General features: G+C 48.1%; 1 protein-coding gene across 1 annotated transcript in view; it reads right to left on the bottom strand.

The window, feature by feature from the left end:
- Positions 1–11,603, bottom strand: part of SHANK3 (SH3 and multiple ankyrin repeat domains 3) — a gene marked incomplete at its 5' end in the record, with an annotated part of 158,618 nt that extends 147,015 nt beyond the window's left edge. Inside the window, one exon of the mRNA XM_083860077.1 lies at positions 11,355–11,603. Within this exon, the coding sequence (XP_083716203.1) occupies positions 11,355–11,603 (249 nt within the window). The remainder of the gene's footprint in view (positions 1–11,354) is intronic.
- Between the last annotated feature and the right edge of the window lie 58 nt (positions 11,604–11,661).

Genomic DNA, 11,661 nt, shown 5'->3' with positions numbered 1-11,661 from the left:
GCCACGGAGAAATCAGGAATTGGCCATGGGAACATCGGGAATTCACTGCGGGAACTTTGGGAATTTGCCATGGGAAATATTGGGAATTGGCCATGGGGAAATCTTGGGAATTGGCCATGGGAACACTGGGAATTCACCGTGGGGAGACTGGGAATTTGCCGAGAGGAAATATCAGGAATTGGCCATGGGAATCATCAGGAATTGACCGTGGGGAAATCGGGAATTGGCTACAGGAACATTGGCAATTTGCTGTGGGGAAATTGGGAATTGGCCATGGGAAACATTGGGAATTGGACACAGGAAAAGTGGGAATTGGCCACAGGAAATTTTGGGAATTGGCCATGGCGATATCTCGGGAATTGGCCATGGGAAACATTGGGAATTGGACACAGGAAATGTTGGGAATTTGCTGCGGGGAAATAGAGAATTCACCATGGGAACATTGGGAATTGGCTGAGGGGAAATCGGGAATTCACCGTGGGGAAATTGGGAATTGGCCTCAGAGAAATTGGGAATTTGCCACGGGAAACATCAGGAATTGGCCGTGGGAAATGTTGAGAATTGGCTGAGGGGAAATTGGGAATTGGCCAAGGGGAAATCAGGAATTTCAGGGGGGTCAGCCATGGGAAAAGTGGGAATTTGCAGTGGGAAAAGTGGGAATTCACAGCGGGAAATGTCGGGAATTCCCTATGGAATTACATCATCCCTCCCTCCTCATCCTCCTCATCCCAAAAATCCCAGCAGGAATTCCCGACAGGAATATCCAGCAGGGATTTGTGGGAAATTCCAGGACTCACCAACTCCAGCCCACAGCGAAAATTCCCAACTTTTCCCATCGGCGGCTCCGACTTTCCCTTGTTTTCCCTCCGTGTCCGCCCAGATTTTCCAAAGGGATAAAATTCCATGGATGGGGAATCCTGATTTTCCATGGATGGAAAATCCAAGTTTTCCATGGATGGAACATCCTGATTTTCCGTGGATGGAAAATCCCTTTTTTCCATGGAAGGAAAATCCGTTTTTTCCACGGATGGGGAATTACGGTTTTCCATGGATGGAGGGAAATCCCTTTTTTCCATGGATGGAGGGAAATCCCTTTTTTCCATGGATGGAATATTCCAATTTTCCTTGGATGAGGAATTCCTGTTTTCCGTGGAAGGAAAATCCCTCTTTTCCATGGAAGGAAAATCCCTTTTTTCCATGGATGAGGAATCTCTTTTTTCCATGGATGAAATATCCCGATTTTCCATGTCCATGGCTGGAAAATCCCTTTTTTCCATGGATAAGGAATCCCTGTTTTCCTTGGATAGAATATCCCGATTTTCCATGGATGGAATATCCCAATTCTCCAAGGATGGAAAATCCCTTTTTTTCATGGAAGAGGAATTCCTCTTTTGCATGGATGGAATATCCCAATTTTCCATGTCCATGGCTGGAAAATCCCTTTTTTCCATGGATAAAAAAATCCCGTTTTTCCTCTTCCAAGCTCCCGGAGCTTTGAATTCCAAACCAAAAACAAATCCCGGGAATGTTGGAGGAATTTATCCGACCACTCCCCCTTGGGATCAATCCTTGGGATTGGTCCGACTTTTCCAGGGGTTGTTCCCAAGAAATTCCAGCTCCACCCTCGGATTCCCAGGAAAAACCTTCGGAATTCCCAGCTGGGAAATAAATGGAATAAAAGGAGGAATTTATTTTGGTTTTTTTATCCATTTAAAAATCTATTTTTTAAATCCGTTTTTGTTTGTTTATTTGGTTGTTTTTTTCCATTTAAAATCTGGATTTTTCCTTCCTTTAATTCCGTGTTTAAATTTAAATCCCACAAATTCCTCTGGCTCCGTATGGAATTTTCTCTCCTGCTTCCCACAAAAAAAAAAAAAAAAAAAAAGGAATTTAATTATTTAAGATGTGACAGCACCAAAAAAAATTAAATTTTTTTGGGAGGGAAAACTCAAAAAAATTAAGGTTTTTTTTTGGGAAAAAACTCCAAACAGGCCAAGAAAAAAAAAATCTCCAGGGATTTGATGCATCCATTAAAAAACTAAAAAAAATCTAGGAAAATATGAATTAAAATGAGGTGGATAAAAATTCCAACTTTTTTGTTGCTGGAAAAAAATGGGAATTAACCCTGGAAACGACAAACGATGGGATTTTTGTTTAGTTAAATAAAGTCGGGATTTGAATCCGAGGAAATTCCGAAGGGGAATTAATTTGGGCAGGGAATGTTAATTAATTAAGGATGAATAAATAAATTATTAATAAATTCATATTAATTTGGTGTTAATAAATAGAAGCGAGCTCGGATAATTCTGATTTTTTGGGATTTTTGGGGATTTTTTTTTACTTTTTGGGATTTTTTTTTCCAATTCCAGGCAGGGGTTTGGATGATCCCAAATCATCCCAAATCCTCTTTGGAATTTGAGGCTTTTTAAGGATTTTTCCCACCCGAAAATTCCCCAAAAAAACTTCCCATAAATCATTTTCCAAGAGGAAAAAATAGTTAATTCCAGATTTTGTTCCTCCTCCTGCTCCTCACTCCGGGTTTCCCTCATTCCATTAAAAAAACAGGATAAAAAATTAAAAAATAAAATGGAATTTCCATCGATTCCCCCCCAGGAGAACAGAGCAGGGGGAGGAAGATTTGATTGGTTAATTAATCAACCATAATTAATGAATAGAAAGATTTGATTGGTTAATTAATCAACCATAATTAATGAATAGAAAGATTTGATTGGTTAATTAATCAACCATAATTAATGAATTCTCAGCGACCCGTGAATGTCACGATAATGAAAGAAGGTTTGGATTCCAACTGGAAAAAAATCGAGTTTTTAAAAGGGATTTTTTTTCTGTGGAAAAACCAAAAAAAAAAAATTCCTGGAGAGTGGGAAAGGACAAAGTTTAATTAATTTAATTTTCATTTTTTGGGGGGGGATGGTTTGAATTAATTAATTAGAATTTTTATGGATGTTGCCGTGGGAAAAGCTGGGAAATAATTAATAACTAAAATATAATATTATTATTATTATTAATAATAATAATAATGGAATAAATAATTATATTTTTTATGGATGTCGCCATGGGAAAAGCTGGGAAATAATTAATAACTAAAATAAAATAAAGTAAAATAATATTAATGATAATAATAATAATAATAATAATAATAATAAAAAACGTGGGATAAATAATCACAGTTTTATGGATGTCGCCATGGGAAAAGCTGGGAAATAATTAATAACTGAAATAAAATAAAGTATAATAATAATGATAATAATAATAGTAATAATAATAATAAATGTGGGATAATTAATTACATTTTTTGTAGATGTCACGGGGGAAAAGCTGGGAAACAATCAATAATTAAAAATAAAATAAAATAAAAATAATAATAGTAATAATAATAATGTGGAGTAATTAATTACAATTTTTATGGATGTCACCGCAGGAAAAGCTGGGAAACAATTAATAATTAAAAATAAAATAAAGTAAAATAATAATGATAATGATAATGATAATAATAATAATAATAATAATAGTAGTGGGATAATTAATTACAATTTTTATGGATGTCACCATGGGAAAAGCTGGAAAATAATTAATAATAAAAATAAAATAAAGTAAAATAATAATAATAATGTGGGATAATTAATTACAATTTTTATGGATGTCGCCATGGGAAAAGCTGGGAAATAATTAATAATAAAATAAAATATAATAATAATAATAATAATAATAATAATAATAATAATAAATATGGGAATTCCAGGATGGGATTTAGGATGAAGGAAAAATCCTGGGAATTCCGGGATGAGTCCAGAGCCCATTTTCCCAAATTTCTCTGGAATTTTCCAGCCCTTTCCCAGCTCCCCCAGGAGTTTTTTTTAGGGTTATTATTCCCAATTTTTTTTTAGGGCTATTATTTTTTCCAATTTTTTTTTTAGTGCTGAGGAATATTTACAATTTCTCAACTAATTTAATTTCCACACTGATTTTTCCTCGCCTCAAACCACTCAAAAATTCCATTTTTAAGCGCTTTCCCCAAAAAATAAAGTGAAAAATTAAAAAACAGGATTGAAGTTTTTCCATAAAAATCCCATCAATGGAAGCAGAAAATCCTCTTGGAACAAGGAAGAGAAAAAAAAGGGATTTTTTTTTTTGGCTCATAAAAATCTTTTTAATTTATTCAATTTATTCAATGATCAGAACGGGATTTTCCTTGGAAAAATAAAAATCGGGAATTTGGGGCAGCCTCGGTTGGTTTTGCCTCGAGGGGAAATTTCACCCGGAATAAAAAAATAAAATTAAATTTATTTGGATTTCCCATCGATCCAATTTCGCTTTGATTGAGCTCGTGGAGGGCGACTTTGCCCTCGGGGAAATTTGGAGTTTTGTTGGAATATTCCAGGAGGTTTTTAATGCTCTGGGTGGGAAATAATCAGGATTTTTGGGAGAAATGGGGAAGTTTTCCTTGGGATTTTTGGGATTTGGGGTTTAAAAAGGTGTTTAAATGGGATGAAAATGCAGAATTTTAATGTTTATTTGGGATTAGGGGTTGGAAAAAACAAAATAGGGGCTGGAAAAGTTGGGATGGGGATGGAAAAAATGGGGTTGGAAAAACCAGGATGGGGCTGGAAAAATGGGGTTGGAAAAATAGGGTTGGAAAAACCAAAATAGGGTTGGAAAAGCCAAACTGGGATGAAAAATTGGGGCTGGAAAAGCCAATATAGGGCTGGAAAAAATGGGATTGGAAAAACCAGGATGGGGCTGGAAAAATGGGATGGAAAAACCAAACTGGGATGAAAAATTTGGGCTGAAAAAGCCAAAATGAGGCTGGAAAAACCAGGATGGGGTTGGAAAAATGGGATGGAAAAATAGGGTTGGAAAAACCAAAATAGGGTTGGAAAAGCCAAACTGGGAAGAAAAATTTGGGCTGGAAAAGCCAAAATGAGGCTGGAAAAACCAGAATGGGGTTGGGAAAATGGAGCTGGAAAAATGGGGTTGGAAAAATGGGGTTGGAAAAACCAAAATGGGATGAAAAATTTGGGGCTGGAAAAACCAAAACGAGGCTGGAAAAACCAGGATGGGGCTGGAAAAATAGGGTTGGAAAAATGGGATGGAAAAGTCAAAATGGGGCTGGAAAAAATGGGGGTTGGGGCTGGGAAAGCCAAAACAAGGTTGGAAAAAATGGGATTGGGTTGGAAAATGGGGCTGGAAAAAAAACAATTTGGGCTGGAAAAGCCAAAATGGGGCTGAAAAATGGGGCTGGGGCTGGAAAAGTTGGGATGGGGTTGGAAAAGCCCAAATCAGATGGAAAATTTGGGCTGGAAAAACTGGAATGGGGCTGGAAAAATGGGGCTGGAAAAGACAAAATGGAGCTGGAAAAGTTGGGATGGGACTGGAAAAACAAAAATGGGGCTGGAAAACCAGGATGGGGCTGGAAAAGCCGTAATAGGGTTGGAAAAAATGGGATGGAAAATCCAAAATGGGGCTGGAAGGGGCTGCCCAGGGAGGTTTTCCTGGAGAAATCCAAGGAATTCCTGGATGTGGCTCTCAGGGCTCTGGGATTTGATCTTGGAATTCTTTTCCACGCTCAAGGATTTTGGGATTTTTGGTTAAAGCACCGCGAAATCCTTCCAGGGGATTTTTGGGGGAATTATTAATTTGATTTTCAGTGGGGTTTTTTGGGGGCTCTATGGGAAAACAACTCCCTAAAAATAAATCCTGGAAAAATCCACAGGAAGAACCTGCAGGAAATGAGGACGGGGGGAAAAATAATGGGAAAGAGGCAAAAAAAAAAATGGAAAATAGGCAAAAAAATTGAAAAAATGGGGAAAAAATTGAGGAAAAATGGGGAAAAAATGGGGAAAAAATGAGGAAAAATGGGGAAAAAATGGGGGGAAAATGGGGGGAAAATGGGGGGAAAAGGGGAAAAAAGGGGAAAAAAGGGGAAAAAAGGGGACAAAAGGGGACAAAAGGGGAAAAAATGGGGAAAAAATGGGGAAAAAATGGGGGAAAAGGGGGGAAAAATGGGAAAAAGGGGGGAAAAATGGGAAAAAGGGGGGAAAATGGAAAAGAAGAGAAAAAATGGAATAAAAGGGAAAAAAATGGAATAAAACAAGGAAAAATGGAATAAAAGGGGAAAAAATGGGGAAAAGAGGCCAAAAAAATTGAAAAAAAAGGGAAAAAATGGAAAAGAGGCAAAAAAAAATGGAAAAGAGGCCAAAAAATTGGAAAAGAGGCCAAAAAAAAATGAGAAAAAGGGGAAAAATTGAAAAAGAGGCAAACAAAATGGAAAAAAGAGGCAAAAAATTGGAAAAGTGGCCAAAAAATTGGAAAAAAAGGGCAAAAATAAAAATGAAAAAGAGGGAGAAAAAAAGCGGAGCAGCTGCTCCATTCATGGAGCTGAAAGGAGCCGAATTTCCATGGAAAAAAAAATAAAATAAAAAGGGAAAAAAGCGGCCCCGGGGCTGTTCGGAACCGCTTTGATTCTCCTCTTAAAAAAAGGGGAAAAAATTCCATTGGAATTCTCCACATCCAAGGAATTTTTTTGCCGCAGTGCGGGAGCGGGGAAGGATCAAAGGGTGGGGGTCGTTCCCAAAAATTCCAATTTTTTTTTTTTTTTTTTTTTTTGTAGGAAGAAAATTTTCCTGGTTTTCCATTTTTTGGGGTTTTTTATTCAGTGTTCCAATGGCTGAGATGGAGGAGGATGGAGAGGGGGATTTTGGGATTTTTGTGGATTTTGGGATTTAAGTACTGGGAAAACTGGAGATGGAAAAGGCTTGGGATGGAGGCAGGGAATTGGTGGGAAGAGGAGAGATCCCTCATCCCTCGTTTTTCCAGGTGTTCCCATGGAAATTCACATTCCCACACTGATTTCCACTCTCATCCTTCATTTTTCCAGGTGTTTCCCTTGGAATTCACATTCCTGTGGGATCTCCATCCTCATCCCTCACTTTTCCAATGTTGTCCCATCCCCTGGAATTCACATTCCCACAGAATGATCCCCATCCTCATCCCTTCCTTTTCCATGGATTCCCCGGAATGGGATCAGTGGGACATCCCATGGATTCTCTGGAATTCTGGAACGGGATCACTGGGACATCCCTTGGATTCCCTGGAATGGGATCACTGGGATGTTCCATGGATTCCCTGGAATGGGATCAGTGGGATATCCCATGGATTCCCTGGAATGGGATCAGTGGGATATTCCATGGATTCCCTGGAATGGGATCAGTGGGATATCCCATGGATTCCCTGGAATCTCGCACTGGGATCACTGGGACACCCCACAGAACATTCCCGACCTTCCACACACCTCAGAACATTCCAGAACATTCCAGATCCTCTGCCTAGACACCAGTGCCACCGGCCTGTGCCACCTCCATGTCCCCAGGGCCACCAGCCTGTGCCACCCACAGTGTCCCCAGGGCCACCGGCCTGTGCCACCCACAGTGTCCCCAGGGCCACCGGCCTGTGCCAGCCACAGTGTCCCCAATGCCACCAGCCTGTGCCACCTCCGTGTCCCCAGTGCCACCAGCCTGTGCCACCTCCGTGTCCCCAGGGCCGCCGGCCTGTGCCAGCCACAGTGTCCCCAGTGCCACCAGTCACAGCCAATGTGTCACCAGCGTCACCAGCCTCTGCCAGCTCAGTGTCCCCAATGCCACCAGTCACAGCCAACATGTCCCCAATGCCACCAGACACAGGCTCTGTGTCCCCAGTGCCACCAGTCACAGTCAATGTGTCACCAGCATCACCAGCCTCTGCCAGCTCAGTGTCCCCAATGCCACCAGACACAGCCAATGTGTCCCCAGTGTCACCAGGCTCTGCCACCTCTGTGTCCCCAGTGCCACCAGTCACAGGCTCCATGTCCTCAGTGCCACCAGACACAGGCTCCGTGTCCCCAGTGTCACCAGCCTGTGCCAGCTCCATGTCCCCAGTGCCACTAGTCATAGTCAATGTGTCCCCAGTGCCACCAGTCTCTGCCACCTCTGTGTCCCCAGTACCCTCTACCAGCTCAGTGTCCCCAATGCCACCAGACACAGCCAATGTGTCCCCAGTGCCACCAGTCTCTGCCAGCTCTGTGTCCCCAATGCCACCAGACACAGCCAATGTGTCCCCAGTGTCACCAGGCTCTGCCAGCTCTGTGTGTCCAGTGCCACCAGTCTCTGCCAGCTCCGTGTCCCCAGTGCCACCAGTCACAGTCAATGTGTCCCCAGCGTCCCCAGCCTGTGCCACCTCCATGTCCCCAGTGCCACCAGTCACAGCCAATGTGTCCCCAGTGCCACCACCCTGCTGTCCCCACGCCAGGCCCCAAAAGAGAATTTTCCCTGACCTCCCTCAGTGTCCTCTGCTCACCCCAGGTCTGGCACCTCTTTGTCACCTCTTTGTCCCCTCTCTGTCACCCGCAGCCCCAAGGCACTGCCCACCCCTCTAATTAGGGCTGTTAATTAGGCCCTAAAGCTCGTCCTGCTTTTCATTCCCTACAAATCCTCCAATTCCAGGGAATTCCCAAATCCCTGGAGGGGCCGGGATGGCACCTGTGGTGCCACCATGGAGTGTCCTCATGGGTCACTCCTGGTCACCCCTGGGGACACTATTGGTCACTTCTGGGTCACTCCTGGGGTCATTCCTGAACTTCTGGGGTCACTCCTGGTCACTCTTGGGGGTCACTCCTGGGGTCACTCTGGCAGATCCCACCTATGGCACTGACACATGGCCCCCCATCCCAGTGTCCATCCCATCCCAGTGTCCACCACACCATCCCAATGTCCATCCCAGTGTCCATCACATCCCACACCATCCCAGTGTCCATCACATCCCACACCATCCCAGTGTCCACCACACCATCCCAGTGTCCACCACATCCCACACCAGTGTCCATCACACCCCACACCGTCCCAGTGTCCATCCCATCCCACACCATCCCAGTGTCCACCACACCATCCCAGTGTCCACCACACCATCCCAGTGTCCGTCCCATCCCACACCATCCCAGTGTCCATCTCACCCCACACCATCCCAGTGTCCACCACACCATCCCAGTGTCCATCTCATCTCACACCATCCCAGTGTCCATCTCACCCCACACCATCCCAGTGTCCACCACACCATCCCAGTGTCCATCTCACCCCACACCATCCCAGTGTCCACCACACCATCCCAGTGTCCATCTCATCTCACACCATCCCAGTGTCCATCTCACCCCATCCCAGTGTCCATCTCACCCCACACCATCCCAGTGTCCATCTCACCCCATCCCAGTGTCCATCTCACCCCACACCATCCCAGTGTCCATCCCAGCCCACACCATCCCAGTGTCCATCACACCATCCCAGTGTCCATCTCACCCCACACCATCCCAGTGTCCATCCCAGCCCACACCATCCCAGTGTCCATCTCATCCCACACCATCCCAGTGTCCATCTCACCCCACACCATCCCAGTGTCCATCTCACCCCACACCATCCCAGTGTCCATCCCAGCCCACACCATCCCAGTGTCCGTCCCATCCCACACCATCCCAGTGTCCATCTCACCCCACACCATCCCAGTGTCCATCCCAGCCCACACCATCCCAGTGTCCATCTCACCCCACACCATCCCAGTGTCCGTCCCAGCCCACACCATCCCAGTGTCCAGCCCAGAGGAGCCCCCAGCACTCTGGACACAAGTGACCATCACACACCGGGCTCAGGCCCCACAGCCTGGCCCTGATGGTCCCAGTCCTGGTCCTAGTCCCAGAGCTGATCCCAAACCTGGTCCCGGAGATGATCCCAGTTTTGATCCCAGAGCCCAGTCCCAATCCTGGTCTCTGTCCAATCCCGTTCCCAGAACTCATCCCGATCCTGGTCCCAATCCTGGTCCCGGTCCCAATCCTGGGTCCCAGAGCTCATCCCAATCCTGGTCCCAATCCCAGAGTTGATCCCAATCCTGGTCCCAATCCCAGAGCTCATCCCAAACCTGGTCCCGATCCCAGAGCTGGTCCCAGTTCTGGTCCCAGTGTCGGCCCTGGTTCCAGGCCAGCTCTGGAGCAGCCCGTGTTCCCAGCCTGGTACCAGCCCCAAACTCATTCCCAGCCTGGTCCTGGTCCCAGTTCCCATCCTGGAGCCTCTCCCATTCCCAGCCTGGTCCTGATCCCAATCCTGGTCCCAAAGCAGATCCCAGTCCTTGTTCCGGTCTCAGAGCTGATCCCAGACCTTGTCCTGGTCCCAGTCCCTGTCCCAGAGCTGATCCCAATCCTGGCCCCAGTCCAGATTCCTGTTCCAGGCCGGCACTGGAGTCTCCCCCATTTCCCATTTCCCATTCCCGGAGCCGCTCCCGGTCCCAATCCCGGTCCCGGTGGATGCGGGTCCCCGCAGGGGCCGCACCGGAGCCCGCCGGGATGGCAGCGCTGCCACCGGGACCGGAGGGGACACCGGGACGAGGACACCGGGGACGGGGACCCGTCCTGCCGGGCCCGGGCGGGGAGAAGTTTGCGGGGCCGGGATGCGGATCGGGGCCGGTCTGAGCGAGGCTCGGGACCGCTCTGGGATGCAAATCCCGGGGGCGGACCGGGGCCGGTTCTGGTGAGGACCGGGACCCTCTGGGTGAGGACCGGGGCCGGTTCTGGTGAGGACCGGGACCCTCTGGGTGAGGACCGGGACCCCTCTGGGTGAGGACCAGGGCCCGGACCGGGACCGCTCTGGGATGCGCATCCCGGGAGCGCATTGGGACCAGTTCGGGAGCGGATCGGGGCCGGTCTGAGCGAGGGTAAGGACGGGTCAGGATGCGGATCGGGGGTGAGGACCGGGGCCGGTCCCGGTGCGGATTGGGGCCGCTCTGGGTGCGGATCGGGGCCGGTTTGGGATGCGCATCCTGGGTGAGAATCGAGGCCGGTCCAGGTGAGGACCGGGACCCTCTGGGTGCGGAGCGGGGCCGGTTTGGATGCGGAACGGGGCCGCTCTGGGATGCGCATCCCGGGTGAGGACCGGGGCCAGTCCCGGTGCGGATTGGGGCAGCTCTGGGAGCGGATCGGGGCCAGTTTGGGAACAGAGCGGGGCCGGTTTGGGAGCGGATCGGGCCCGTTCCCAGCGCAGCTCGGGACCGCTCCGCTCTGCGCATCCCGGCTCCCGGTGTCTCTCCCGGTTCTCCCTCCCTGCCCATCCCGTCTCCCGGTGTCTCTGGGTACCCCCTCCTTGCGCATCCCGGCTCCCGGTGTCTCTCCCGGTTCTCCCTCCCTGCGCATCCCGGTTCTCGGTGTCTCTCCCGGTTCCCCCCTCCCTGCCCATCCCGTCTCCCGGTGTCTCTCCCGGTTCTCCCCTCCCTGCCCATCCCGGTTCCCGTCCCGGCCGCTCTCATTCCCTCCTCTCCCCTCTCACCGTCTGCTGCAGGTCGGGGATGCCGATGCGCACCACGATGGCGCCGGGCGCGGGTTCCTCCATCCGCGGGGGCAGCTTTGGCAGCTTTGGCGAGCGGGGCCCTGCGGAGGAGCTCCGGGCCGGCTCCAGGCGCGGCTCCTCCCGCAGGCCGGGGCTGGGCTCCCCGGAGCGGGGCTGCCGCTCCCCCGGGGGCTCTGGCGGCGGCGATTCGGGGTTCTCATGCTTGCTGCCCGCGGGGCTCAGAGGCATGCTCCGGGCCCGGCTCCGGCGGGCGGCCCGGGGCCGCTCCCGCACCGCCCCCGCCTCC

This window comes from Zosterops lateralis, assembly GCF_965231275.1.
Source record: "Zosterops lateralis genome assembly, chromosome: 4".
Taxonomy (NCBI): Eukaryota; Metazoa; Chordata; class Aves; order Passeriformes; family Zosteropidae; genus Zosterops; species Zosterops lateralis.
The sequence above is the reverse complement of the archived record's forward strand: the minus strand, read 5'-3'. Positions and strand labels throughout refer to the sequence as shown.